This window comes from Pelobates fuscus, chromosome 7 (genome assembly GCF_036172605.1).
Source record: "Pelobates fuscus isolate aPelFus1 chromosome 7, aPelFus1.pri, whole genome shotgun sequence".
In the NCBI taxonomy this organism is placed as follows: domain Eukaryota; kingdom Metazoa; phylum Chordata; class Amphibia; order Anura; family Pelobatidae; genus Pelobates; species Pelobates fuscus.
The window spans coordinates 127731358-127759242 of NC_086323.1; the positions used below are offsets into that span (position 1 = coordinate 127731358).

The 27885-nt window shown below is 41.9% G+C and overlaps 1 protein-coding gene across 3 annotated transcripts; it reads right to left on the reverse strand.

Moving 5' to 3' along the window:
- HEMK1 (HemK methyltransferase family member 1) lies at positions 1-27885 on the reverse strand. Of its 3 annotated transcripts, none has more exons than XM_063426620.1 (12): positions 27858-27885; positions 24703-24858; positions 24412-24615; positions 17925-18016; positions 15715-15808; positions 4448-4570; positions 3534-3598; positions 1041-1090; positions 626-731; positions 432-527; positions 238-351; positions 1-60 (listed from the first exon to the last, which is right to left on the reverse strand). In XM_063426620.1, exons 2-12 carry the CDS (start codon positions 24727-24729, stop codon positions 30-32), a joined length of 1002 nt encoding a protein of 333 aa, XP_063282690.1. In that variant the 5' UTR covers positions 24730-24858; positions 27858-27885; the 3' UTR covers positions 1-29. The 3 variants fall into 3 exon arrangements, with proteins under 3 accessions (XP_063282690.1, XP_063282688.1, XP_063282691.1); XM_063426618.1 differs by lacking the exon at positions 27858-27885 and adding an exon at positions 26666-26823; XM_063426621.1 differs by lacking the exon at positions 27858-27885 and adding an exon at positions 26666-26823 and having other exon boundaries at positions 24412-24858.

The following is a 27885-nucleotide window of genomic DNA, read 5'->3' on the forward strand; positions in this document are numbered from 1 at the left end:
CTTTGAGGTCACAGGATGTGGTTGCAGCTTCAACTTTTACGCAGGTGTACAAACCTTGGCCTACAACAAAAAATACAGCAGAGGTGGGTAAGACAGCAGAAAGTCCATGCATAGAGTAAAACATAGGAAGCATCATAATTGAACTACAGGAGCGGAATAAAAGAGGGTACACTGAGTGTGGGGGGGTGAGCAGGAGCTGCAGTATAAATAATAGGAAATGGTTTAATAATCATTTACTTTTTACAAAAGTCTTGGAAAATGCTGATTAGCCTCAGCTGAACACTGTGAGTGGTTTTCAGCCAATGGGAAATCATATGAGGATGACGGGGATCTCCTTCGAGAAACACATCCCTGTAAAGGAGAGAAAAGAGGAACTATTATGAAACTCTGTGCCTGGAACATACATTTTGGACTTCACCATATTTACTCACCCATTATGCTTCAGGAGGCATGTTGCAAGATGCAGGATCCCCTTAATAACATCCATTCCATCATGTCCTCCATCCAATGCATTGTGATCTTCGTACCTAGTGCAAAGTATTTATTTTAGAAACAGCTGCCGTATTGAACAGTATTACACAGCAAGGACTATGCTATAGCTTTAATAGATCAGTCATGTGAATACCTGGAGATCTCTGGATCCAGCATTGACATATCAGCAGTGAATATATAAGGTGGGTTGCTGACTATGACATCTATTGGACCCCATGTCAGAAGACGTTCTGGGGGATCTGTTTAAAAGTAAATAAAAAAAGAGTGGTGAGTGTGTATAATGGCTGAAGTAGACAAAAACATGCAGAATAAAAGTTTGTATTTTTATTTTATTTTTTAATACAAAGACAAATGCAAACTCGCAGTACTTGGTGGAGTTAACGCTAAAATGGTGTTGCTCATAAGGAATAGAACATAAAAGCAGATATCGCACTGTTCAGACAAAATAGAATTTGAACGACAGATAAAATCAAATGATAGATTCAGGAAAAAAAGGACAGAGAGATAGACAGCATGGAAAAGGGGTGTAATGTATACAGACTCCTTACCGAACAAGATATCATGCTGCAATACTTGGATTTTGTTCTGGAGTCCATATCTGAGGAGAGTTCAAAATATACTTACAGAAGACATATTTTGCTTTTTAATATTGGCTTTGATTTAATTCAATCAGCAAAACGCAGTCGATAATTATCATTTGTTTTTGGCCGCTTTTTAAATTTATTTTTATAAATTGCATTTCAGCTAGAATTCATATCAGCTGAAATACAAGCAGCTAAAACAGGTCTAAAAGCTAGAAATAAAATTACGGATAACTATGCCTTTGGGTGGAGGGTCTATTACATAAAAAAGGGATGCATCCCAATGTGGTCAATGGGTAAGGGCTTCTAATATTATTACGTTGGGATCACACAATGGTCCTCAGCCCCCACCCATTGGCAGCCAGTGGAGGGCTACGAATAATGTAATAAAGAAGGGGACCTATTGCCCGCGCCCCTAGGTCGGCCTAACCTCTAGGTGACTAGGGATCCAAGACCATAGCCAAACTCCTTAATTAAAAAAAGAAATACTGCCTAACCCCCTCACCCTAATAATAGTGAAGGACACCAATAAATCTAAACACCTGTATAATACGTTTATTTACTTGCACCCTGTGTTATTGAAATTTCAACAGTCACCCGATGACCCCAGTCACATTGACCTGCACTGCACAGGCTTTTATTTTTATTATTTGCCTGCTGGCTTCTAGTAAATTATATATATATATATAATTTATTTATTTTTTTAACTACTTTTAGGTGTTAACTTTTACAAAGTCACTAATCAGTGATTATGTGCCCAAACTAACAGAATCACAGAAGCTGCCATTTTCAATGTAAATTAAAGCTATGGTTTTCATATTCAAACCAATATTTATCGGCTCCGGGTGAGACTTTAACAGCGGTAATGTAATTGATCCCAACCATTAAATGGCTTATTGGGGGTCAATAAACTACTGATAAATGTAATCAGCTGTAATCGAGGTCATTGTTGGGTATGTTGTCACCATTCATTTGTTCCCTTTACAAAAATATCCCTGCTTCAAGACATGACCACTTTCTCCTAGTAATCACATTGCTCTTCCACATATCCAATGATTGGAATTCCCTCCATAAATCTAAATATAATCAACGTAGAACTGGTTTATTAGTTAAATGTAATCCCCATGTGGCCCCTCCGGTCACTTTATCCTCCAATGCCTCCTATGAATCCATATAAACAGCCTGTGGCTGTCTGCCAGTGTCACTATGCCATCTTCAGGTTTTGCAGCCACATGGTCACCACCACAAGAAGAAACTGAAGCCATATTTACAGACTGATTAATTCTCTAGGTGCTACGCTGCAATGTATTTTCAGGTCTATAAATATTGTATGTATTCTAGATTTTCAGATTGTACGCTTACATCTGTTTGTTTCTGTTTTGTATAGTACAACACATACAAAAGAATAGGGACATTCATGTTCTATTAAATCGATCGTTTGTTAATAGTATACAATTCCCCATATCTATTTTTGCTGTTACCAGAGGATTCCGGGTAAAAATAAAATTAAATAAAATTTGAAAGGTGATTGGCTGCTATCTTTTGTCAAAACACATATTGTTAAAATAAAAGCAAAATACCAAAGATTAAAAAAAATAAGGGCGGAATAATGGCTAAAGTAGGCTAAAAGTTAAACCCATATAGTGAACACATACAACAAGGGGAAGTATGTTCCATTGTCCTCTGTCATTACTTAATGATAGCAGTGGTTGACCTTTTCTCTCCAGTCCGGCAATTGCAGACTATATGTTCTAGGTGTTCAGCCAGGGAAGACTGTAAAAAGCATCATGGGAAGTATCATCTGAAAAGATATTCTCAAAAGCTGTCCAAAAATGCATTCTCCAAACTTTGTGCATTACTATATATAAATGTTTCACAATGGATGCACGTTGGTCCGCACACATGGATAATCCCAAGTAATCCACAGAAAAGATATGAATATGAAAAAAGTGCACATTTATTAATTTAACCCCTTAAGGACCAAACTTCTGGAATAAAAGGGAATCATGACATGTCACACATGTCATGTGTCCTTAAGGGGTTAAAGGCATACATATCGAAAATCCACGGTATAACACTGTCACAGCAGCCCTCACAGATGCTAAAGGTAGTGCAGGCATATCACACAAAAACAATATTGTGCTCTGGAGTAACATGTGATGGCGCTATATAAATAATAATAACAACATGAAATTCCCAGCAAGAAAAACAAAGTAAAAAATATAGTAAATAGTGAAAAAAAATATCAATTTTCCGTACTACCTGCAACTGCCGGAAATAGGAGAGACCAGCCAGGAGACTACCCTGAAAAAAAGTGTGATGAAGCCCTGACGCGTTTCGCACCTTCCCTATATATATATATATATATATATATATATATATAAATGTTCCCTATATTAAATAATAGGGGTTAAACCTGCTCCCAGTAGCTACCTAGGCTAACATTGTCCAGCAATTCACCTTTCTGCATTATTCCGCGTGAGATTCACAGCCTCTTCTGTTTTATCTATTGCCACAACACAAGCCTGTAATACACAGAGAGAAAATTATCACCCACCAATAGCATAAGGCAGTGGGAAATTGCTTACTTAAAGAAACAGCGGAGTGACCCTCTCTAAACCAGATATATAAGAGAGGCCTCCACATATCTCAATAACAGAATATCTTCTCTCCAGAGAAACCAAGGGGGTGTCTTTTAATCGATCAATCATACTGGATGTCTATGCAAGATGCATTCCAAGGGCATCATGCCAACCTCACAGACAGATTTAGTGTCTCCCGCCTCCCAAGCAGAGATCACCTATCTGCCCACATACATACCCATGTATTACTCTTACCTCCGGCTCCTAGACATTCCAAAGATCTCCTTTTAATTTCAAGATATATTCCCTGTCAAATCATAAAGGGTACCACCCCCCCCCCCCCCCGCCCAAAGAACACTAAAGATCATTTACTCTTGCAACATATAAAATGTGTTAAACGTACTACTCCTTGTTAGAAATTTCTCCTAATTTTATATATATATATATATATATATATATATATATATATATAATGCAATTCAATCTTTGTATGGAAACAACAGGATTTACATCACATTTAAAATATAATGAAGTGCATTCATTAAGCTGTGCAGGGATGGCCAATAGGTAGGTTCACAGCTGCTTGACTGCAACTTCCGTGATGTCTTGAAAATACTTAAAAGGCATGGGAGTTGGAGTTATGATTATAAAAACAGCTGGGGGTCTATCGCTTTTAGAAGATAAATCTCACAGTAAACTCTGCAGGTACTGCTGCACAAACTGTTTGATTTAGCTGATTTACATGTTGAATTAATTTGCTCACACACACACAGACACACACACACACGTCACCTGTGGCAGACTCCGTTGTAAGGCCAAAGATACAGCCCCTGAACCGCACCCCACTTCAAGAATTCGGGGTTCTGTGGAAGACAGCAGTCCCTGGCTGTCAGCAAGTACTAGGCCCACCAGTTCCTGAAACCAGGAGGGAAATGTAAAAGTATACAATGCAAAGGTTAATAGATCTGCATATAAAATGGTATGTTTGAGTCTACATATATGATACTGGACCAGTCCATATAAAGCATTAGAAATGAGTACTAGACGAATGTTTGGCAGCAGCAACATTTAATTTATGTGTGAGCTGTAAGGTATGCATATGTGTACAAGTGCGTGATCAATATCTGGTCTGTGTGGAAGAAGAACAGGTGATATGTTATCTGACCTTTAGATTCTCCCATGTTGTCACATTACACTGCTGAAATCAAAGCCTGGGACAGACATTACATAAGACCTCTTTTTAGATATGTGGGTACCAGTCTGCTTAGCATTGCATTGCTCAGCATACCACTCTTAATAAATGAGTAAATTGAACCTGAACACAGACACACTAAGTTATAGATATATCATAAAGCAGGTCTAATGTGTATTTTTTCATTAATTTTTTCAAGAGAGTGTGGTTGTAATAAAAGTTCTTCGTAAATTATTTTTGTTGCATGGACATATAACTGAATCTTGGGAGATTCATCATTGGTAATTTCACAAAGGAACAAGTAAAAATAGTGGAATTCTATTTTCAAAATGGCTGAAAATTATTAAAATTTTATGTCCTGTAGCAGATAATTTCAAGAAATTCCCAAATTACCTGGCTGCCACGGCCCCTCCGTACCCCTCCTGACACCACTGGGGTCGAGATTGGTCCAATCACAGGCATCTCATAGAAAAGCCTGTGATTGGATAATTTCACCAGCTCAGAGTGCATGCACGTGCTCTGGACTGGGGATGGGAGGGAGGCAGAAGGAGGGAGTGTGCAAGAATGGAGGCAGGAGGGAGCACAATGTAGATGAGAGGGAGGTGAGAGTTTCACGTCTGTTGTCAGAGTGCAGTGCGCACTGACAACAGAAGTAATTTATGCAAAGAATTCTAATTAATTTCAAATTCTGTGAGTTCTGGGCTGCCTAAGTCATGTGTGCTGGGGGTGCAAATAGCCCCAGCACACAATTGAAAATATCTCTGTATATGGGGTATTTCAAGTAGAGGCACTGCACATACATACTCCTACCACCATGACCACTTCAAATAATAGAAGTGGTCATGGTGGTTGGAGTGATGTAGAATTATTAAAAAATCTTATTGTACTTATATTGAATTGCTGCTCTAACTCTGTATTAACCTGATACTGTGACAAATCCTCCATTTTGTCCTCATAACCTGACTTCTCCATATGAAAACTACATTACATGACAGTATTTCTCAGCACATCTAATACAATAGACAAAGACTGTATTCTCCATAAGGATATGACTAACCCAGGAACTGTTGAATTTCCCCTAACTCGCAACATAGTATAATTCAAAGGCCATGAGAACACAGTAGTAATGAAATGTTCTATTCATAAGAGACCTTGCACCTAACCACGAGATTTGACATCACCGACCGAGTAAAATGACGCTCAAGACCCCTTGTCCCCCACCCGTGTCCAAAAAAGTACCACCTCTTGGTGGGTGGACACGGAACTAACCACTTAGTTTTTGATCCAATTAATTATATTGATAGGTGGACACTAATCCAGACACTTAACAATTAATCCAATTAATGATGTTTATTCACTGATATCTTGATAATCAATGATGACGAAAATGTCTCTTAAAAGGGCCTGCGCGCCCTCTGATTCTTCACTTGCCAATAAATTTCCTCGAAGTTATTTTAACCTGAACTCCGTGTGTCAGACTGAATTACTTCAGCGTATATACGCAATTCAATTCTCTTTAATTTGGACAGGAACAGATAGACACTTAAACATTTTGGTTTACTGAAAAAGTACCATAACAACTTTGGCGCCCGAACAGGGACTCCGGGCTATGTCTGGCCGGTGAGCCGTCCTAAGGAAGACAAGGGTGGACGGAGGAATCCAGGGGGAAGGAAAGGAGATTGATCACCTCCAGGTACACGGTAGAGACTTCTGCAGAGCCACCGGTATGTTCCGGCCCCTTTGATTGACCCGTCCACGTGTCTGTGACTGCTTCCCGGGAGGACATCAAAGACAGGTAATATCTTGCCCGGAGTCTTATTACCCATTTGTTACCTGCATTTAGTCTATCTGTTGCCTGGGTGTGTCTAGTTTGGTTGCCCGGGCTGAATGTTTATTTGTTTCCCCTTTTTGGGATAAAGGGGGGGGGGGTGGACCAGTGGTAGTTTGCCTGAGGGTCCTGTGTTTGTCTGTTTTCCCCTTTTTGGGATAAAGGGGGGGGTGGACCCGGGGGATTTGCCTGGAGTCCTGTTGCCTGTTTTACTCCTTTTAGGAGCCACGTGTTTGTGGCTGTAGGGAAAAAGGGGGGTTGACCTGTGGAAGTTCCTGGGGGTCTTCTTTGCCTGTTTACTTCTTTTAGGAGCCTCGTGGCTGTGGCTGTAAGGAAAAAGAAGTTTGTGGAACTGTGGGATCTGTGTAGAATCATAGTTTCCTGTGATCCAATTTTGTGTCACTTTGATAGTCTAGCTAGCTTCACTGTGCGCTTTCGGACCATCCAGCTCTAGTTGAGTTGGGGACGTCCTGAACCGGACCATCCAGCTCTAGTTGAGTTGGGGACGTCCTGACCCGGACCCTTCGGCTCTAGTTGAGTTGAAGGTCCACTGATTATTTAATTGTGGTAGGAGACTTAGCCTTGTGGCAGGGGACTCTGTTTCCTGGGGGGATTCAGGCAGGCATTGCTTGTTTTCCACATCACGTGGTAGTGAGACTTATAAAGTGGGTTTTATAGGGGCACTACGGGAGTGAGGGTGGCGCGGCCACTTTAAGTGGACTGCTGTAACGAGGGAGGCTAGAAAGGATTTCGGACCGGTGTTAGCTGTTATCCTTGGCCGCTGGTAGTGAGACTTGAGGAAGTCATTCTCCGAGCGGGGACACTACGAGGTTGAGAAAGGTGACTTTGGAGTAAGCACATGTAGAAGGAAAGGGATTACTGTTGATTTCATTTGAACTGTGATGCATGCACTGTATTTCAACTGTACTGTTGTCTTGTTTGTTTAATGTGGAGTCATTTAAACTCCTGTATCTGTCTCTAAGGATTTTTTCCTTACTCTTTACCTTTTCTACACTTCCTGTACTATTATACTATCCACTCCCATTCCTCTTAATAGAGAAGTGATTGGTCACACACTTCTCACCTCGCTCCAATCTGTGTCTACCACCCCGGGTAGGCGGATTCAGTGACTAGTCTACGTTTTGGGAAGACGCACTTGAGAAAGACCCACGATTCTCAGGTGGCAGTCGAGCATTGTAGACGTTCCGGTTCAATTTTCCTTATCTTTCCCTATATCTGGGACGCTGGTGTAGGGGAAAAGGGATTATGGGGCAGGATTTAAGTAAGCCCAGTAAGGGCTGGTTAGCATGTGATTTAGTTGATGACAGAGAGGGTGAGGAGATGGTTAAAGGTGTTGAAAAGATTGCAAAAGTTTGTAAAATTGCTGTGCCGACATGTGGTAGATTACAACCAGAAAGTTGGCGTAGATTGTTGATGGAGAAGAAAGGCAAGCTTGCAAATTATGATTTATTAAAAACAGCTGAAGCATGGTACAGAGTAGCGAAGGCTATTCAGCAAGAAGGTTGGGTTGAGGAGGAAATAATTCACAAGGGTGTGAAAATGTTTGTGTACCATAATAATTATGTTACTGGGCCTCTTCCTCAGCCAGCGCCCCAAAATGGCGCCCGGGGGATGTCTATCCCAAAGATCCAGTCAGTAATGGGAGATTGCCAGCTGACTATGTATCCCACTCCCAATCCTCCCAATCCCCATCCCGTCACCTCTCCCGTTTGCCCGGTCCTAAATTCTGATGGATCCTACTTTTCCCCTTCTCCCTCCCTAACATTCCCATCATCCTCATCCATCCCCAAGCCACCTTCTGAGTCTAATGCTAACATCTCATCTGCCATTCCTTCCTCACACTTTGTCTCCGTAGATAATCCTACCCTCCCATCTGCATCTGCCCAGTTCACTAACCCCTCCTCTCCTGCCACTGTCAATCTTGCTGATCCCACTCCGGCTCCTCCTTCTTCACCCGCCTCTACTGACTCTTCTCCACCCTCTCCCTCGCCCGCCCCGACCACAGCCCAGGTTCCCACCCCCTCTGCTAATCCCTCCCCAACCTCACTGCCCACTCCAGGTTCCGCCCCAACTCCCACCCAAATGGCCTGGCCATACCCCTTCCCATACCCCTATCCTCACTGGCCATACCCCTTTCCCCAAGTCACTCCCCAGGTTCCGGTCATGCCCAGTCCGGCTCAGTCTGCCCCGGATGTGCCCACATCCAACATGGCCGCCACATCTTCCCTTAACCCCAATGCAACTTCCTTCCCCGCCTCCAATATGGCGGCCCCCAGCCATTCAGCACCCCTGATGCCGGTGCTTCCCGGTGATTACCGGCCCCAAGGTTATGACCCAATGGCAACTCCCGCCTCCGGAGCTCCCTCCTATCCCCCGGCCCTGTCTCCTCAGGTGTTCCCCTCACGCAGAAGGTCCCAGATAATAGAGCTAGATGAGGAAGAGGATGACAGGCTGTCCCAGGGTTCAATGGAGGCTGCGAGAGCCCACCGTTCTATTGAAGATCCCTTCGGCCATCAGGGTCGGGGAGAACAGGCCCCTCCTAAATATGTCGCTTTTAACCCCACACAAGCTAGTGCTTTAATGAAATCTCTCCCTGACCCAGAGAAGCAGCCTATGCCTTTTTACCGAGGGATAGTTCAGATACAAAAGACTTTTTCCGCCGCCTGGCGTGACCTACTGAGCATTTGTGCTATTAAAGCAGGGGATGCATATTGGCCCAGCATGGCCCGCCACCTCAGTACAGATCTGCTTACAAGTGATGTTGATTACCCCTCCGGAGTAACCTTTTGCAATCAATTAAGAGATTGGGCTAAGGATAAACTTGCAGATCAAGACGCTGGCCTTACTGATGTTGTGCAAGACAAAGGAGAATCAGTGGAAAGGTTTCATGCAAGACTATATCAAATGTTTACAGATTTGGGATTTGATCTCACTGACAAAATTCATTCACAAATGCTATCAGGTGCGTTTGTCCAAGGTGTTAAAGATTCCATACGCAAGGGAATCATTGCTGCACGCCCTGAATACAAGGTTGTTCCCCTAGATACGTTACTCCTAGTTGCTAGAGGTTTGGAATCTGCCCAAACCCCCAGAAGACCCAATCCAGCTCCTCTCATGGTGGCCCGTGCCACCCCCATCACCCCTGGCACCAAGGGTGTCAAGTTAGAGGACGTAACATGTTTTAATTGTGGGGCTAAGGGACACTACAGAAGTGACTGTCCAGAACCCAAAAGGAAACCGGGGGAGCCCAAAAAGTTTCCCACAGGGGAGCCCAAAAAGTTTCCCAAGCCTGCCCCGGCCCCTAAGGCCGAGAAAACGGTTCCAATTGTTGAGGAACCAGATGATGATTAGGAAATTGGCAAACCTGTGTCATTAACCCCTGTCATGGCAGTGTCTACAGGGGATAAAGGGGGGGGCCACTTGCCACAGTGACTTTACCCATTGAAGGCCAACCTACCACATTTCTTATTGACACAGGCGCAGCCCGAAGTGTTCTCAGAGAACAAGACCTGCCAGACCCATCTTTCTTGTCAAGTATTGATGTCTCCTGTGTTGGAGTGGATGGCCAACCGAGAAACAGTCCTCTAACAACCCCTCTGCGGGTTGGCACAAGCTTACTTGCTCGTTTTGTAGTTTCCTCCACATGCCCAATTAACCTGTTAGGCGCTGATGTCCTCTCACGCCTGCAGGCATCTATAACCTTCACCCCAGATGGACAGGTAGAAATGTTTACACCTCTATCTGTTTCTGACACTTCAGCCCTGTGCTCCTTACCTTTGATGCTGCAATTAGATATACCCAATGAGGAAGCAGCAGAACCTAGGTCCAATTTCCCAGATGAGTTAAAAACTCAGGTGCCTGCTAAGTTATGGTCCTCAGGCCCAGAGGATATAGGTCATCTAAATGTCCCACCTGTGGTGGTTAAGCTTATTCCAGGAGCTAAGTTACCAAGGAAACCACAATATCCTCTAAAACCAGCACAGGCTGCAGCCATTTCTATTCACATCAAAGCGCTCCTGGAAAAGGGTGCTTTAGTGGAGTGTAAATCAGAATGTAATACTCCATTATTTCCTGTGAAGAAGAAGACTCTAAAAGGTGAGCCAGTAAAGTACAGGATGGTTCAGGATCTCCGTGCGGTCAATGAAGCCACTGTCCTGGACACCCCTCTTGTACCAAACCCCCATACCCTGCTCTCTGGCGTCCCACCTTCTGCAAAGTATTTCACAGTCATTGACCTAGCTAATGCTTTTTTCAGTGTTCCACTAGATCCATCCTGTCAATACCTGTTCGCTTTCACCCATGAAATGCAACAATATACATGGACTGTCATGCCCCAAGGGGCACAAAATTCTCCAAGTCAATTTGCCAAAGCCATGTGTACTATTCTTGACCCATGGCAAGCTGAACACCCAGAAGTTGTTTTACTCCAGTATGTGGATGATTTGCTGCTCTGTGGAGATGATATACCCACTACTGAAAAGTGTTCAATTAGTCTGCTTTGCTATTTGGCAGAACAAGGATGTAAAGCTTCACTTCTCAAGCTGCAATTCTGTCAACCTTCTGTGATTTTCCTTGGACATTGCCTATCTCAAGGTACCAGACATCTCACTCGGGACCGAGTCAGAGCAATTCTGGACATTCAACCCCCAAGGACTTCAAAATCTCTTCATGCCTTCTTAGGCCTCATTTCCTACTGCAGAGCATGGATCCCAGAGGCCTCTCTGCTTATGCAACCTCTCTACGATGCACTCAAGTCAGATCCATTCGGCCTGACCAACGAAGCTCTGGACAATTTCAAATCTCTTAAACGTGCCATTGTCTCTGCTCCTGCCTTGGGCCTACCAGACTATACCAAGCCTTTCAAATTATTTGTCTCTGAAAGACTAGGCCATGCTACAGGAGTTCTTACCCAAACTAATGACTTAAAAGGCCGCCAGAGGCCTATTGGATACTTTTCATGCCAACTGGACATTGTGGCTAGAGGGACCCCTTCCTGCCTTAGGGCTGTTTTTGCTGCAAGAGAACTCATTGAAAGAACTTCAGACCTGGTCCTTGGCCACCCGTTGGTTGTTTTGGCCCCTCATGACATCTCTGCCATTATCAACCAAGTCCAGCTCAAGCACGTGTCTCCCGCTAGACACCTACGTCTGCAATGTCATCTTCTTCTGCCTGACAACATTTCTATACAAAGGTGTCAAGTTCTTAACCCATCCACTCTTCTTCCACTCCCTGAGGGGGGTATCTACTATGGGTTTGTCACAGATGAAACCTACATCTACCTTCTCTGTGGATGTATCAAGAAAATGCATCCACATTTAACTTTTCACGAGGACAAGACACCTCTCTGTGAAGGTCCAGATTACGCCTTCTGTACCATGTGGTACAAGCCAGACATTACTCCTGAACCTTGCTATGAAGATGAGCTCTACCACTGGTTTGAAGTAAAGCTCACTGCCCAAGATTTCTATTGCGACTCGGAAGGCAACAGCATGGTCCTGATCCAACTGCCCCCAGAACTCAATTACCTATACCGTCATTGGGATACTGCTATTCCACATATTCCTGTTACCAAGTTGAAGACAAGATCATGGCAGCACATTAGGTCACTGGGAGATATTTACTGGTTGTGTGGGGATTTACAGCTAAGATCCAGAATGGACACAGAGTGGTGGGGGGAGTGTACATTGGCCAAGGCCATTATGCCTATACACATTATTTCTGACACACACACCAACACCCATGAGTCCAGCCACACTAAGGCTAAGCGTGAAGCCCCAGTAAAAGGAAGTTTTGACCCTCACATTTACATTGATGCCATTGGGGTGCCTAGGGGGGTACCCAATGAATTTAAAGCGAGAGATGAAGTTGCTGCAGGATTTGAATCAATTTTTACCATAGTTACCGCAAACAAGAACTTAAACTGGATAAACTACATTTATTACAATCAACAGCGTTTCGTTAATTACACCAGAGATGCCCTCCAGGGATTAGCCGAACAGTTGCAGGCAACATCCCAAATGGCCTTCCAAAATAGAATAGCCCTGGATATGATCCTAGCTGAAAAAGGAGGGGTATGTAAAATTTTGCCCGACACCATGACATGTTGTACCTACATCCCAGAAAACACAGGTCCTAATGGTAAAGTTACATTAGCCATAGCAAAATTAAATGACCTCTCAGAGGAATTAAAAAGGAATTCTGGGATAAAAGATCCCTGGGACAGATGGTTTGGTTGGATGACAGGTTGGAAAAAGGCTTTAATGCATATTGGTATGGCAATACTAATTTCTTTTTTTATCTTTGCTCTTCTCTTTTGTTGTGTCTTCCCCTGTCTGAGGAAAGCTCTCACGAAGACTGTTGACCAAGCGGCACCCACTTTCACACTTCTTGATGTTGATGACCAAGATTTCCAGGATCTCAACTCACCCTGTTTGCCGCTGCAATCTATCCCTTTTGATGATAAAGTGCGAGAGTTCTAGGAAGGGACCACCTTAGGGACAGCATCTGTCAGTGAATGGTAAAGGCCCCGTGTGGAGAAGCGGTGGGTTAGCTGCCGTGGGACACCCATGGGTGTGAAGTGTTCGAGAGCCATACTGACAGATGAGTTAGCCTAGTAGGGTCAGAAAATAGGGACAGACTTGCACTTTGCATTAACACCTAGCTAGCGGCCACGGGGTTTCTGTGCCTTTGGGCTAACACGTCTTCTGGTATTAACAAATAAAGTTTTTATCTCTTAGAATTTAACATTTCATAGGGGGGACTGATGTAGAATTATTAAAAAATCTTATTGTACTTATATTGAATTGCTGCTCTAACTCTGTATTAACCTGATACTGTGACAAATCCTCCATTTTGTCCTCATAACCTGACTTCTCCATATGAAAACTACATTACATGACAGTATTTCTCAGCACATCTAATACAATAGACAAAGACTGTATTCTCAATAAGGATATGACTAACCCAGGAACTGTTGAATTTCCCCTAACTCGCAACATAGTATAATTTAAAGGCCATGAGAACACAGTAGTAATGAAATGTTCTATTCATAAGAGACCTTGCACCTAACCACGAGATTTGACATCACCGACCGAGTAAAATGACGCTCAAGACCCCTTGTCCCCCACCCGTGTCCAAAAAAGTACCACCTCTTGGTGGGTGGACACGGAACTAACCACTTAGTTTTTGATCCAATTAATTATATTGATAGGTGGACACTAATCCAGACACTTAACAATTAATCCAATTAATGATGTTTATTCACTGATATCTTGATAATCAATGATGACGAAAATGTCTCTTAAAAGGGCCTGCGCGCCCTCTGATTCTTCACTTGCCAATAAATTTCCTCGAAGTTATTTTAACCTGAACTCCGTGTGTCAGACTGAATTACTTCAGCGTATATACGCAATTCAATTCTCTTTAATTTGGACAGGAACAGATAGACACTTAAACATTTTGGTTTACTGAAAAAGTACCATAACAGGAGTAACCCTTAATATTGTTGGATAAGATTTTTAAATGATTTAATATTTTTGGATAAACCTTTTAAAATAATTTCATATTAGGAAAAATATTTTAATGTTGTTATATATTTAAATATTTTGAAAACTCATTTTAAAAGTTTAGTCAAAAATATTAAATCATTTTAAAAGCTTATCCAAATATATTAAAGGGACACTCCAGGCACCCAGACCACTTCTGCCCATTGGAGTGGTCTAGGTGCCACTACCCGTAACCCTGCAACTGTAATTATTGCAGTTTTCATAAACTGCAATATTTACATTGCAGGGTTAACTCCTGCTCTAGTGGCTGTCTACTAGACAGCCACTAGAGGGCACTTCCTGCTTCATAGCACAGGTTTTCTGTGCTAGAGCGTCGCTGGACGTCCTCACGCTATGTGAGGACCTCCAGCGTCGCTCAATTCCCCATAGCAAAGCATGGAAAAGCATTTTCAATGCTTTCCTATGGAGAGCTCTAATGCACATGCGCGGCATTGCCGCGCATGCGCATTAGGTCTCCTCAGCCGGCGGGTGGAATCAGTCTCCCCCGCCGGCTGACGTAATGAAGAGGAGGAGCGGCGGCAACCCGAAACCACCGCTGAGGGACATTGGCGGGGATCTCAGGTAAGTAACTGAAGGGGATTTCACCCCATCAGCAACCGGGGATATGTGGTGGGGGGGAGAGGGGACCTGCAGTGCCAGGAAAAGGGATTGTTTTCCTGGCACTGGAGAGTCCCTTTAAACAGAGACCCGTGTTAGCATTGTAAAATCATTTCTTTGGGGCTTCTATATTTTCAAGCAGCCCAACAACAGCTTTAAAAACGAGTAGGTTTAAAAAAAAAAAAAAAATCTACTTACGTCAGTCGTCTCCTCGTGACGTTGTCAATTCACAGAATATTAGTCCAATCCAATGCTTCTCATTTAGAAGCAGTTTGGACCATACGTGCTTGCGTGGCTCTTGCCATGAGCCGTCAATGAAATTTTCTATGAAAAGCTGTGAATGCGACACTGTGCATGCACACGGTGTGTGCATTATAAACTTACGGGCAGGGACACCATAGTGTTAGAAATACATCTTGTATTCCTTAAAGCAATGAAAGGAGTAAGAGAATATGCCAATAAAACAATTCATGATATTTTAGCAACAGTGTCTTTACCAGCTGAGGTTTTTTTATTTGCTTTGCGGGAATGTACTTTGCTTAATTGTCTATGTGCTATTCAGTTATTTATTCTCTGATGTGAAGTTCTGCACTGTGATCATGTGTGTGACTTTATTATAGTCTAAATACTGTATTCTAATTGTCTGCTCGTTATTTGAATGTTTCAATTACAATTGAGTTATTTTTTTGGGTTATATGCAGACTAGTATTACAAACCAAGCATAAACGGTAAGGATCATGAAAGTGAGTTGAGCACAATGAATCTTTTGAATCACATTCTTCATAACTCAGCTCTAGTTCCTGCATTTTACCAACAAAGCAAACATTATAAGCTATAGCACCTTTATACATCTTACCTCTGTCTCAGGTCGTGGGATAAATACTGGTGGCCTCATCTGTAAAGTCATATCCAAAAAATCCCACTCCTTAATAATATACTGGACTGGGACCCTAAGTAGGAACAAATATTTTACAAAGTGTTAGAAGTGTTGATGTAATCAATTGATGTAATCAATTTAATCACCCTGTAGGAAGATAAATCAAGTTTATGTAGAACAGCAATTCTGAAGCATTATTCTACAAGCAGAAAATGTAGTTATTGTAACATTCCCAATTAGAACAATTATATTTCCAAAACTGTCTTGTCTTATAAATAAAATCAATAAAACCGTGTACTGCAGCACAAAGGATGCATGTAAAAAATAGGAAGGAAAAATATATTTAATGCAGGCACTGTACTAGCCTTGTGTTGACACTAGATTGGTGTCAGGACAAACCAGTGGCCCAACACACAGAATAAAGTCAAACACATTACAAATAACAAACAGTATCAACCTATTACCGGGCTTTAGAATTGCCCGATTTAACGTAATAGAAAACACCAGTCACGAGCCGAGATCAGAAATACAGAAAGAAACAAATATGGTAAGAACAAAGCCAAAAGGTCAGGGAAACCAGAAATTCAGGAAGTCAAGTCAAGCCAAGATCAATAACCAATAAACAGTATCAGGAACGCGCTCTTGGATAACCCACAGGATGGAAAAAACAACAGCACACTGAACAAATAACCCAGTAAACCCTGCTATTTGTTAATTTGGGTCCCATGACCCCAGAACGTGTGTGCACAGCAAAAACGCAATGCCGCACACACATGTCACTAGTGACGTCATTGTGGGCAGCGCTAGCATTTAGCGCCACCTTGCAGCGACGAGCGTCCTTCCTTACACTGGAATCGGCCGTTATTTTAGGAGCTGCATGGAGGGAAAGGCGCTGGAGGTAAGGTGAGTAACCTCTCCCTTCTTTAGTGTGACCGCACCAATCAGATGCGGTCACATCACGGTGCCGATCAGGTACTGTGATGGTGTGACCGTACTGATCTGGTGCGGTCACACTGAGGTGCCTATCAGGTACCGGGACAAGAGGGAGTCAGATTGCAGTCTCCGGAACACCTAAGTGTATATTTATCTATACTTGTGTGAACTACATACAAACACAGTATGATGCCACATTTGTTTATTTTTTTTCAATATAGTTGGAGAATAACCAAACCAGAGATAAAAAGAAATGCGGCACCTTTAAAGGTCCTGCGGCTTTTTGAACCAGAAGCAGACCATAGACTACGTATACCGTGTCTCCCTTATTTACATATCTACCTCTACATATTTTGCTATTGTTTTATTTTTTATTTGTATTTCATGAAAAAAAACTACTTGTAAAATAGAATATGGAAGTAGTTACTCTTTTTTTCAAAGGGTGGGGACATTTTGGCACAGATGCAGAATAAATCTGCACAAATTATTTTAAAGGGACACTTCAGGCAGGTTGGTTAGAAAACAAAATATAGTGCGCTAGTTCATTGTCTGGAGATGAAACATAAAGCTTGCAGAAACCCCAGTCATTCATTTTAAGGAAGTTATTTCTTGATGAAAAAAAATGAAAAATGGCCACACAAAAAAAAATGGAAACCATTGCAAGCTTCCATTGACTTGCACAAAGCAAGATTCACATTGTAAAAAATAAAATAAATGGCTGCGTGGCTAACTTGGCAAATGTTCCAGTCCAGCTATTTTGGGCTTACATTTGAAAACCTGATAATTCTCACTTTAAAAGAAAGTAACGCTTGTGTGTGCATAACGTCAAAATGAATCACGCACTTAGTTGTTCTCCGAGCAACAGGAGACAAGACAATTGCTCGATAAGTTTCAGATTCTTGGGAAAAATTGGAAAGAATTGACATTCCCCAAGTTAATTTTTTTTTTACATTTGTTATTTGTTTTAAATGTATTACCTCTATGTTGAAATACAAATGATGCTCAGTTAACCCTGGAGTGTCCATTAATAAATGAAGAAAAAAAAAAAAGCACAAACTCTTGTGTAAACAGAATCATATAGTAATAGGAATGCTTGTGGTTCTGTTGCTACATTAAGCTGCAGGAAGACCGTTGTTTGTTTTCCTGTTATTGTATGATCCTAAGGGATGCCTGCCAGAGTCTGCAGTACTGTGTTGCCAAGTATATCTGTCAGCGTGCCATATCTCAGTACATGGAATGCGCGGTCAAGTGGTCACCTTTGCAAACGCTGTTGTCCCATGCTCTCTACATGTTCCAGTTGATCGGCAGAGACAGGACACCGTGACACGGAAGGAGGAATACTGTGAAACTGCAGGAGACAAATAAAGCAACATAAATATGATGCCCTCGTACCCAGCATTCCCAGGCTTATCAGTAATAGTGTGTGTGTTGGTCAATGTCACAAGAGATGGGACTTAAGCTGTAATTTTATACAAATTATTTATTCACTATTTATGAAAACTATACACATAATGGGATAAATGTCATCTTTTGCCCAGTAGTATACCAAAAAATAGTAATCAAATATACAAATACCATAATAGCTAGAGTACATAGTACACCATGAGCACAGGTCAACCATGTGACTCAAATCATTTCCCCAATGTTTCAGTTTGTGCTTTCTTCAAAAGAGGACCTTTGTTATTTTATATTTGCTCAATTACACTAAATACTGGATACCTGGAAATAAAAAACAGCTTTTTATTTATTCTGGAATGTGCACCACTTTCATTAGTATTTGCAGTACTTATTGATTGATCTGACTGAACCTTTCACACCACTTCCCCATAATCCAGGTTTAGATCCTAATGACCCCAATGTGTTGTGTTTTTTTTCATGTTTGCTTATACATAACCTAGAAAATACATTCACAGAGCCTAGAGCATTTTCTCTTTCCATATAAATGGGTTATTCAAGAGATGATGGAAACATGGGGTATAGCAAGAAGAGGAAAAAAAAAGTTTACACTCACAAAATACGGTGTTTAACCCTCAAGCAGGTTACTGATCATCCTTAAAATGGGTCTTATTAATAAAAACACTTTGAAGCAATCTTTTTTCTTATGTATGTGTATATCTTTTTTCCTCCATTTGAGAGGAAAAAAAAATCATAAAAACATACATGGAAAAATATGTATGTCCATATAAGCTGCATGACACTCTGTACATAGAATTTGTACACATTGCCATTAGCCAAAATGACGTACTAATGATGCTAACAGAGGTGGAGTTATACTTATGGCAGCATCATTAAAGGACCACTATAGGCACCCAGACGACTTCAGCTCAATGAAGCCAGGTCCCTCTAGTTTTACCCCGCAGCTGAAAACATAGCAGTTTCAGAGAAACTGCTATGTTTACACTGAGGGTTAATCACTGACAGCTGCTAGAGGCGCTTCCGCGATTCTCACTGTGATAAGACGCTGACGTCCATAGGAAAGCATTGAGTAATGCTTTCCTGTGGGCAGTTTGAATGCCGTGCATGCACATTCGGCGTGGTGTCGGCAGGGGGTGGAGAGTTCCCCAGCGCTGAGGAAGCCCGGCGTGGGTAAAGGTAAAGGGCTGAAGGGGTTTTAACCACTTCAGCCCAGCGGGAGGGGGACCTACGGACTACATAGTGCCAGGAAAACAAGTTTGTTTTTCTGGCACTATAGTGGTCCTTTAAATATCTTTGTAAGTGCTGTGTTTCATAGTGAAAAGCTATACATACAGATTCCAAGAACCATGTCCACTTCAAATCAGTGAAATGGTTTTGGTGTTTGTAGTAACCTTTTAAGTTTATACTCCAGATATTTTCTATTACTCATTTCCATAATTGTTCTTGTGAGTGTGTTTCTATAATTTACTATTTACAGGGATGAAACTTCAGGGTGCTTTGCACGATTTTCTACATTTAACAAATTTTGCAACAAGCAGAGAAGAAAATAACCGTTTGACGCTAAAGAGTAAGTTAAATCTCTGTGGATGACCACTAGTCCTGCAAATGAACAGGCCAAAAGAGAGTTCCTTGTATTGGCTTTTTTAAAGTTCTGTTAGTGAACAGGTCCCCGACCCCGAAGAGTTGTTTATAATGGCTTTCCTTGTAAAAATGCTAAAACTGACCAAAGATAGAATACTAAATGCCTATCCATAAGAATGTTGACAATACTTTGGTATCTAACTATATTCCATTATCATTGCTCCCTGAATTGTCGAAAATCGTGGGAAAAATCAGTTCACATGCAACTATGTGAGTATTATCAACAATCGAAATATCTAACCCCTGAGCAATCAGGCTTTTGTCCAAATCATTTAACTACAACTGCCCTCTTAATAGTTTACAACGACATCCAAACTGGCATGGAACAAGGAGACTTAATTGGAGCTATTTTCCTTGATTTTGCCAAGGCGTTTGACATGGTAGACCATGGTGTTCGATTACAAAAACTTAAAAAGACAGCTATTGGTGATCCTCTGCTAACCTGGTTTTAGTTATATGTATTGGATCGAGCGCAATACATGTCCATTTCTAACAGTGCCTCCCTTCCTCCCCGAGTCACGTGTGGTGTTCCCCAAAGCTCTGTACTTGGCCCCCTACTATTCACATTATTCAATAATGATCTGTCTAGCGTCTCCAAGCCTCCTAAGTACGCAGGCAATGCTAGCAAAACACATTTACCGGAGCTCGAGGCTGTGCTCCAAGTCCAGTTTGCAGAAGTAAAAAAGAGGATTGCAGATAATAAAAACTTTTTCTAAACATTGACAAAACTGTCACAATGGTCTTTGGAACAGTACCTACAAAGGAAAGGCAGTATTTACAGCGTTGCCTAGTAACACTTCTAGTAACAGTCACTCAGATGGCATCTAGAGTGCACCCTGGGTCAGTGTTGCATAGTATGCAGCACCTACGTTTAGCATCTCCATGCTCTGCATGGAGGCACTTAATGTTCCCCTTAGAGATGCATTGATTCAATTAATCTCTATGAGGAGATTCTGATTGGCGCAGCCACACATGCGCAATAGCCTCCCAATGCTTTCCTATGGGATCACAGTCAGGGAGGCATGGCCAGCTGCGGCGAGACCAACACAGTGTGGGGGGAAAAAGGTGAGTAAAAAGCCCTTACCCATGTGATTGGAGGGGTACCAGTCACCTAAACACACACTCACTGATACACACACACTCACTGACTGACACTGCACTAATAACACACATTAAGGTGACCACCCAGTGTCCCTGTCTGGAGCGTTTCGGCTATCCCTGGGGTCCAGTGGGGCTTCAGTCATCTCCCTGCTCTGCTCCATAGAGCATTGTCTAGTGATGCCGGGGCCAGAATGACATCACATTCCGGCTCCCACAATCACTGGAGGACGTGCGAGGGAGCAGAGCAGGGAGGTTACAGCACCCTCGTGAACCTGCACGTCTGCCTCAATCCTCCAGGAGCCTACACAACCCACGCTCTCCCTAAGCAGGATAACCGACCGCACGTCCACGATCTCCATCAGCTAGCTGGCTGCCCGCCTCCACTCATAGGCAGCCGACCACCTCAGGGGCTTGTAAAGATAAAAATGCAGGTATTAAGTGGGTGCTTGGTGCCAATGCAAAGTACTCTAACGTCTAGGTGGGGTCCCCTTAACCTTCACCAGTAGTACAAAGCACAAGTAAATATTAGACGGAGTATCTTACATGCACACATGGGAACAAGTCTGTCTGTTGGGTAAAACTCCTACGACAAAACATAAAAGACGGCTAATAGTGCAATATCGTTAGAACGTATAGTTAAAGTGCCAAATATCTGATAAGTTTACACTCACAAGTAAGAAGCCAATAAATATTAGGCTCAGATATTCAGCTTTGTGGGATATAAGAGGTTCCACTCCCTCCTCTGTATATAAAATATCCTCCTTTGATTGCAGTCATAGGTATGCAGTAGGGGTTAACCTCTTAAGGACACATGACATGTGTGACATGTCATGATTCCCTTTTATTCCAGAAGTTTGGTCCTTAAGGGGTTACACGATAACAGAACATTTAACCTGTCACACAAAAGGCATCATATACATTCTTAAATGCCCATGCGACCTATTGTACGTAGGGAGATCCATTAGACCCCTCAAAACTAGAATAGTGGAAGACATTAGGAATATTAGAAATGTAAACCCATAGTGTTCTCTACAATTTAAGCAAGTACATAATCAGAACTCAGAATGCCTCTTTTTCTGTGCTATAACGGAAGTTAAAAGAGACTGGTGGGGAGGGGATTGTATTAATAATTTAGGAAAAGAAGAAAAATGTATTCGTATTTAATTTTAAAACATTATCCCCATATGGTTTTCATTCTGATTTTGAGGTCTGCCATTTTAAATAAATCCCTTAAACTTCCCTCGCCTATATTCCACAGCAGACAAATATATTTATTTTATCTGTCAGTTCTTCTATATCTTTTTAACCCTCTATATCAAGGAAGATGTAACAGTTTCTATAAGTATGATTTTAATTATAAAAAATTGTTATAGGCACAATTTTAATGCAACATTTCACCAGTTTTAGCATCCCATTTTCATTGAATATTTGTCACCTTTTTATTAATGATTATGTACCTAATTTAAAAAAAAGATTTTATGTACAACATTTTAAGCATTATATGGCTTTTATATATAATAAGCACAATTCTAAGGATCAGCTATTCTCCTAACTGTGATATATAAAACAGTAAACTATGTTTTTCACACACCACAGGGTTTGAAAAGTAGTATTTATATGTAATATAACACCTATGTTCATGATTCCACCTAATATTATGTCATAGCTTTCTAAGTTTAAAGGGCATTATGCACAGACTATAAGACAACTAACTATAAATGCTGCATTTTTTCTATTAAAGGACCACTCTAGGCACCCAGACCACTTCAGCTTAATGAAGTGGTCTGGGTGCCAGGTCCAGCTAGGGTTAACCCATTTTTTTTATAAACATAGCAGTTTCAGAGAAACTGCTATGTTTATAAATTGGTTAAGCCTTCCCCCAAATCCTCTAGTGGCTGTCTCACTGACAGCCGCTAGAGGCGCTTGCGTGATTCTCACTGTGAAAATCACAGTGAGAGCACGCAAGCGTCCATAGGAAAGCATTGTAAATGCTTTCCTATGCGACCGGCTGAATGCGCGCGCAGCTCTTGCCGCGCGTGCGCATTCAGCCGATGGGGCGGAACGGAGGAGGATCGGAGCCAGAGAGCTCCCCGCCTAGAGCTGGAAAAAGGTAAGTTTTACCCCTTTTCCCCTTTGCAGAGCCGGGCAGGAGGGGGCCCCTGAGGGTGGGGGCACCCTCAGGGCACTATAGTGCCAGGAAAACGAGTATGTTTTCCTGGCACTATAGTGGTCCTTTAAGACCACATTCTGCACCATCTATTTTAATAGATAGGGATCACTTGACTGTCACTTACTTACCGTATATTAAAATGTGCAATCATATCTATTTTATTAACTCTTTATGTCCCCATCCTCATATTATCTTTGTACTCTCCTTCTCCCTCTTATTATATTGAGAGAAATTGTGAACTGCATGTATAGGACATTTGAAATGCATGCATGCGTTCCACAAAGATAAGGACAACCCACAAATTGGAGGACAATTACATGTGAATTGCAGAGATGCGTTCCAGCTCTAAAACCAACAGGAAATTCGCGATCGTTTTCATTATGTGTTCCAACGATGGAACGCAAAAACCGGAGCCGGAATTGCATCAAAAAGAAACGGCACCCGGAAGAAATATGGAAAGGAGGGAGAAAACGAGAATTGAACAGGTTTAAAAGGAACACCACTCACAGGACAGAAAACCAGCAACTGAGGAAGCCGCTTGAAGAGGCGAAACGCGTTTTGCTACACTTTAAAGGACTTACCAGTACAGACTGTAAGGTTTTTTATTTATTTTTATTTACATTTCACTGTGCACTTTATTGAATAAAGCACTTTTTAACCTCTACTGCATACCTGTGACTGCAATCAAAGGAGGATATTTTATATACAGAGGAGGGAGTGGGACCTCTTATATCCCACAAAGATCAATATCTGAGCCTTATATTTATTGGCTCCTTACTTGTGAGTGTAAACTTATCGGATATTTGGCACTTTAACTATAAGTTCTAACGATATTGCACTATTATCTGTCTTTTATGTTTTATTGTAGGAGTTTTACCTAACAGAAAGACTTGTTCCCATGTGTGCATGTAAGATACTCCGTCTAATATTTACTTGTGTTTTGTACACCTCAGGGGCTGAATGGGCCAACAAAACCCTGGGATTTGTCGAGCCCTGCAGTACCAGCACTTTATTTAGTATACCGGATTACGAAAAGAAAGTAGCTCAATTCTCAGTTTCATACAAAGCACCACAATAATGGAAAGACCTCCCGGACACAATTAAATCTTCCTCCACACTAAAATCCTTTAAGAGATCCCTGTCAACATATCACAATACACCTGTAATTATGGTTGATTATATTTCTTACTTGTTCTGTGTATTTTAATATAACTTTGTATTTTTAATATTATACTGTACCCTGTTGTAAAATACAATGTGTGTCAGCCCAGGACATACTTGAAAACAAGAGAAATCTTAATGTATCCTTTCTGGCAAAATATTTAAATAAATAAATAAAGGGACTTTTCTTGTTGCACTAGAATTATCACACTCTGCATTATTTAGTCTATCAGAACATACAACTCTCCACTTACTGTCTTGGCTCCCAACGCATGTGAAATGAGAATCTCACTGGATTCGCGTGCCTCGGGGATCTTGTGAGCTTCGAATACTTTCTGCCAGTGTAAAGCCAGCATTCTTGGGGTCATGTCAAATTTTCTCAGCCACCTTCGATGCACCCAGGAGTGGCTAACACTTGGTAGAAGTCTACACAACATCATGGGAGTGACATACATGGCCTGTAACACAGAATGGCAAATATTTCAGCTAACTGAGAGGTGGAAAAAGAAAAGATAAACCAAAATCAGAATATGTTGAAAAGCTACCAAATTATCTCTTAAGAGACACTTCATCGCAAAATTAAATTGGACCGGAATTCTTCACAAATTTATTTTTTTGTGTTTTCCACTGGCATCCAGATGTTTATGTGACATCCATTCAACAAAGAGCTTGACGGCAGATAAGGAAATGCAGAGAGAAATCTGTAATCATAGAGAATAAGAGTATTAAAAAAAAAATCAAGAAAAAACACTGAATTGACAGGGTGATTTATTAAAATGTGAAAATGTTCAGATTATATATGATTGATTTGTTGACGGCCTGTATTATAATACTGGTTAAAGGACCACTATAGGCACCCAGACCACTTCAGCTCAATGAAGTGGTCTGGGTGCCAGGTCCATCTAGGGTTAACCCTGCCTGCTGTAAGCATAGCAGTTTCAGAGAAACTGCTATGTTTACATTAGGGTTAATCCAGCCTCTAGTGGCTGTCTCACTGATAGCCGCTATAGGCGCTTCCTCGCTTCTCACTGTGAATGTGTGTGCGGCTCTTGCCGCGCATGCGCATTCAGCCGATGATGTCGGAAGGAGGAGGAGAGTACCCAGCACCGAGGGAGCCCGGCGCTGGAGAAAGGTAAGATATTAACCCCTTCCTCCCACTTCAGCCTGGCAGGAGGGGGGGACCTATTAACACTATAGTGCCAGGAAAAAGAGTTTGTTTTCCTGGCACTATAGTGGTCCTTTAACAACATAAACCATTCACTCTATGTTTTAATTTCTGTTGTTGCAACATTACATTCAACCAGAAATTACAAGGTACACAGAAGCCAGCCTCACCCTCAGTCCAGTTCAAGACATAAAATCCAGATATATCCAGAACGTCCTCAAGTGTCAGTGTCCCTTTTTTAGGGACTTGCTGAAGTGCTTTGTGTGCACAGTGTGTCCTGTTATTTCATTTTACAAAAAGTTCAGATTTCAATAGGAATTGGCACATTTATAAATTAACATGAATTAACATTGCTGTCAGACAACCGGTCATGTTACTTCCTGGCTGCTTAGCTCATATGAGCTAAACTCCAGAGGCAGGCAATTGCAAATGAGCTGCAATGGGAACTCTGTCTCCACAGAGAGTCCTGGGCTGGATTAGAATGGATGGGCTTCTAAATACATAGAAACATAGAAACATAGAATGTGACGGCAGATAAGAACCATTCGGCCCATCTAGTCTGCCCAGTGCTGTAGACAAGAGATTTGCAAATTTATCAAACTGTTTTTTTTATTTATTGTTTTATATACCCTCGAAGAGAAAAATGAAGAACAAAAATGCAGGTTTTCATTGGGGGGAATATCTGCCATATATCTAACGCGTGCTGTTGTTGTTATGTTGATTGTGGTGTTCCTTTAAGGGTGATGCATAATGACCAGCATTTCAAATGGACAATGAGACACTTAAGGGAGACACTAAGGGATGTAAGTTGATGTGTGGCCTGGGAAGGGTTCTATTCTGAAATCCTTTAGATGATTACTGATAAATTGTATGCACTTCAAATGTAAATTAGAACAAGAACAATGTATTTTTTTATTTGCACTTACTGATTTCTAAAAACATTTATTGTAGTTTAAAAATATATATTACTATGATTATTATTGCTGTAGGGCTCTGGTATACATCCAGACATATCAACTGATCTCCTATAAAACAGTGAAATTAGGACAGAAAAGAGGGGCAAAGAGATTTGGACCAAAATAAAGACTGCCCCTCATAAATATGGAAACTATGTATGTAGTGGCCACTATTTGTGCAAATATAAAAAAACAAAACACAAAAAAAACAAAACACAGGTTGCCTATAATACTCAGAGTGTTACTTTAAAAACCTACATGTCATTATATAAAATAATTAAGAGGTTATACAGCTGCAAACGACTGCTTCAATGTATCTACTAAACACCGTAACATAAGAAATTACTGAACAGTAAAATGTGTGGTTCGGTGTCAGAGCTAGATTACCTGTTAGGTGGCCAAGGCAGCCACCTAGAGCCTGGGAGCAGAAAGGGACCTGGTGATCCCCTGTCTGAGTCTGGAAGCCCAGCTCTGATCAATCCCCACCTCAGGCCGGCAGAGAGATTAAACGGCCCTTTACAAAAGACTCCATAGTGGCAGGGCCATAGTGGCAGGGCCGGACTGGGGATTCAAAGCAGCCATGGAAAAAAAAATCTATGCCAGCCCCACAGCACAGTGTGGGGGGGAAAAAAGGTGAGTAAAAACACTTTCTAAACACACACAGACCCCATGACAGACACACATACCATGACACAGACAGACAGACACACACACACACCATGACACAGTCACACATACACTGACACGTAATATAGCTACCTGTGGGCGACCGGCCAGGGAGTTGTGCAGGGCAGACAGCTGGGTTAGGTGCGCTGGTGGCCGCAGGGGGAGCTGGCTGTTCTGGTTCTGCTCCCCAGCGCGCAGCTTAAAGAGACCAGGGCCCGGGATATGACGTCATATTCCGACCCCAGTCTTATTAAGTAGCGCGCCAAGGCGGGGAAGCAAAGCAAGAATAGCCAGCTCCCCCTGCGGCCACCAGAACAGCCAGCTGTCTGTCCGGCCCCACGTGCTGACGGCCCACTGGGAAATTTCCCAGTATCCCGGTGGGCCAGTCCGGCCCTGCCTAGTGGTCTGTGGTCAACGAGCAGTCCTTCTCCAGTCCAGCACTTTCTGAGGGAGTCGGATTGCAGTTGTCTGGAATCCCAGGCTCCGCAACGTGCTCAGAGAGCCAGAAGGCATACAGTTTCTCAGAAACTGCAACATTTTACATTGTAAGGTTAAGGGGACAGGGGCACTGCAACCATACCACTTCAATGAGATGAGTGGACTGGGTACCTAGTGTTCCTTAAATCCAACTCTGCTTAGTGTCATACATTACTGATTATTTAGAATAAGGTAGGAGTGAGTAACTGAAAACATTACCTACTTTCCCACAAACTTTTGTAATGAAAGAAGCCTATGAGACAGCAAAAATGATTTTAAGCAGTTATAATTGTTCCAGTCCACTGCACATACTATGTAATACCACATCACACATGCACATGGTGATAATATTCCAATAGAAAGATGTAATAACGATTTATGTCACTTTGTAAGCAGACAGCTGTTTTGACTACCGTTTATAACAATGCACATCTACCTAAAAAGTATGTCATTATTTCGTTTCT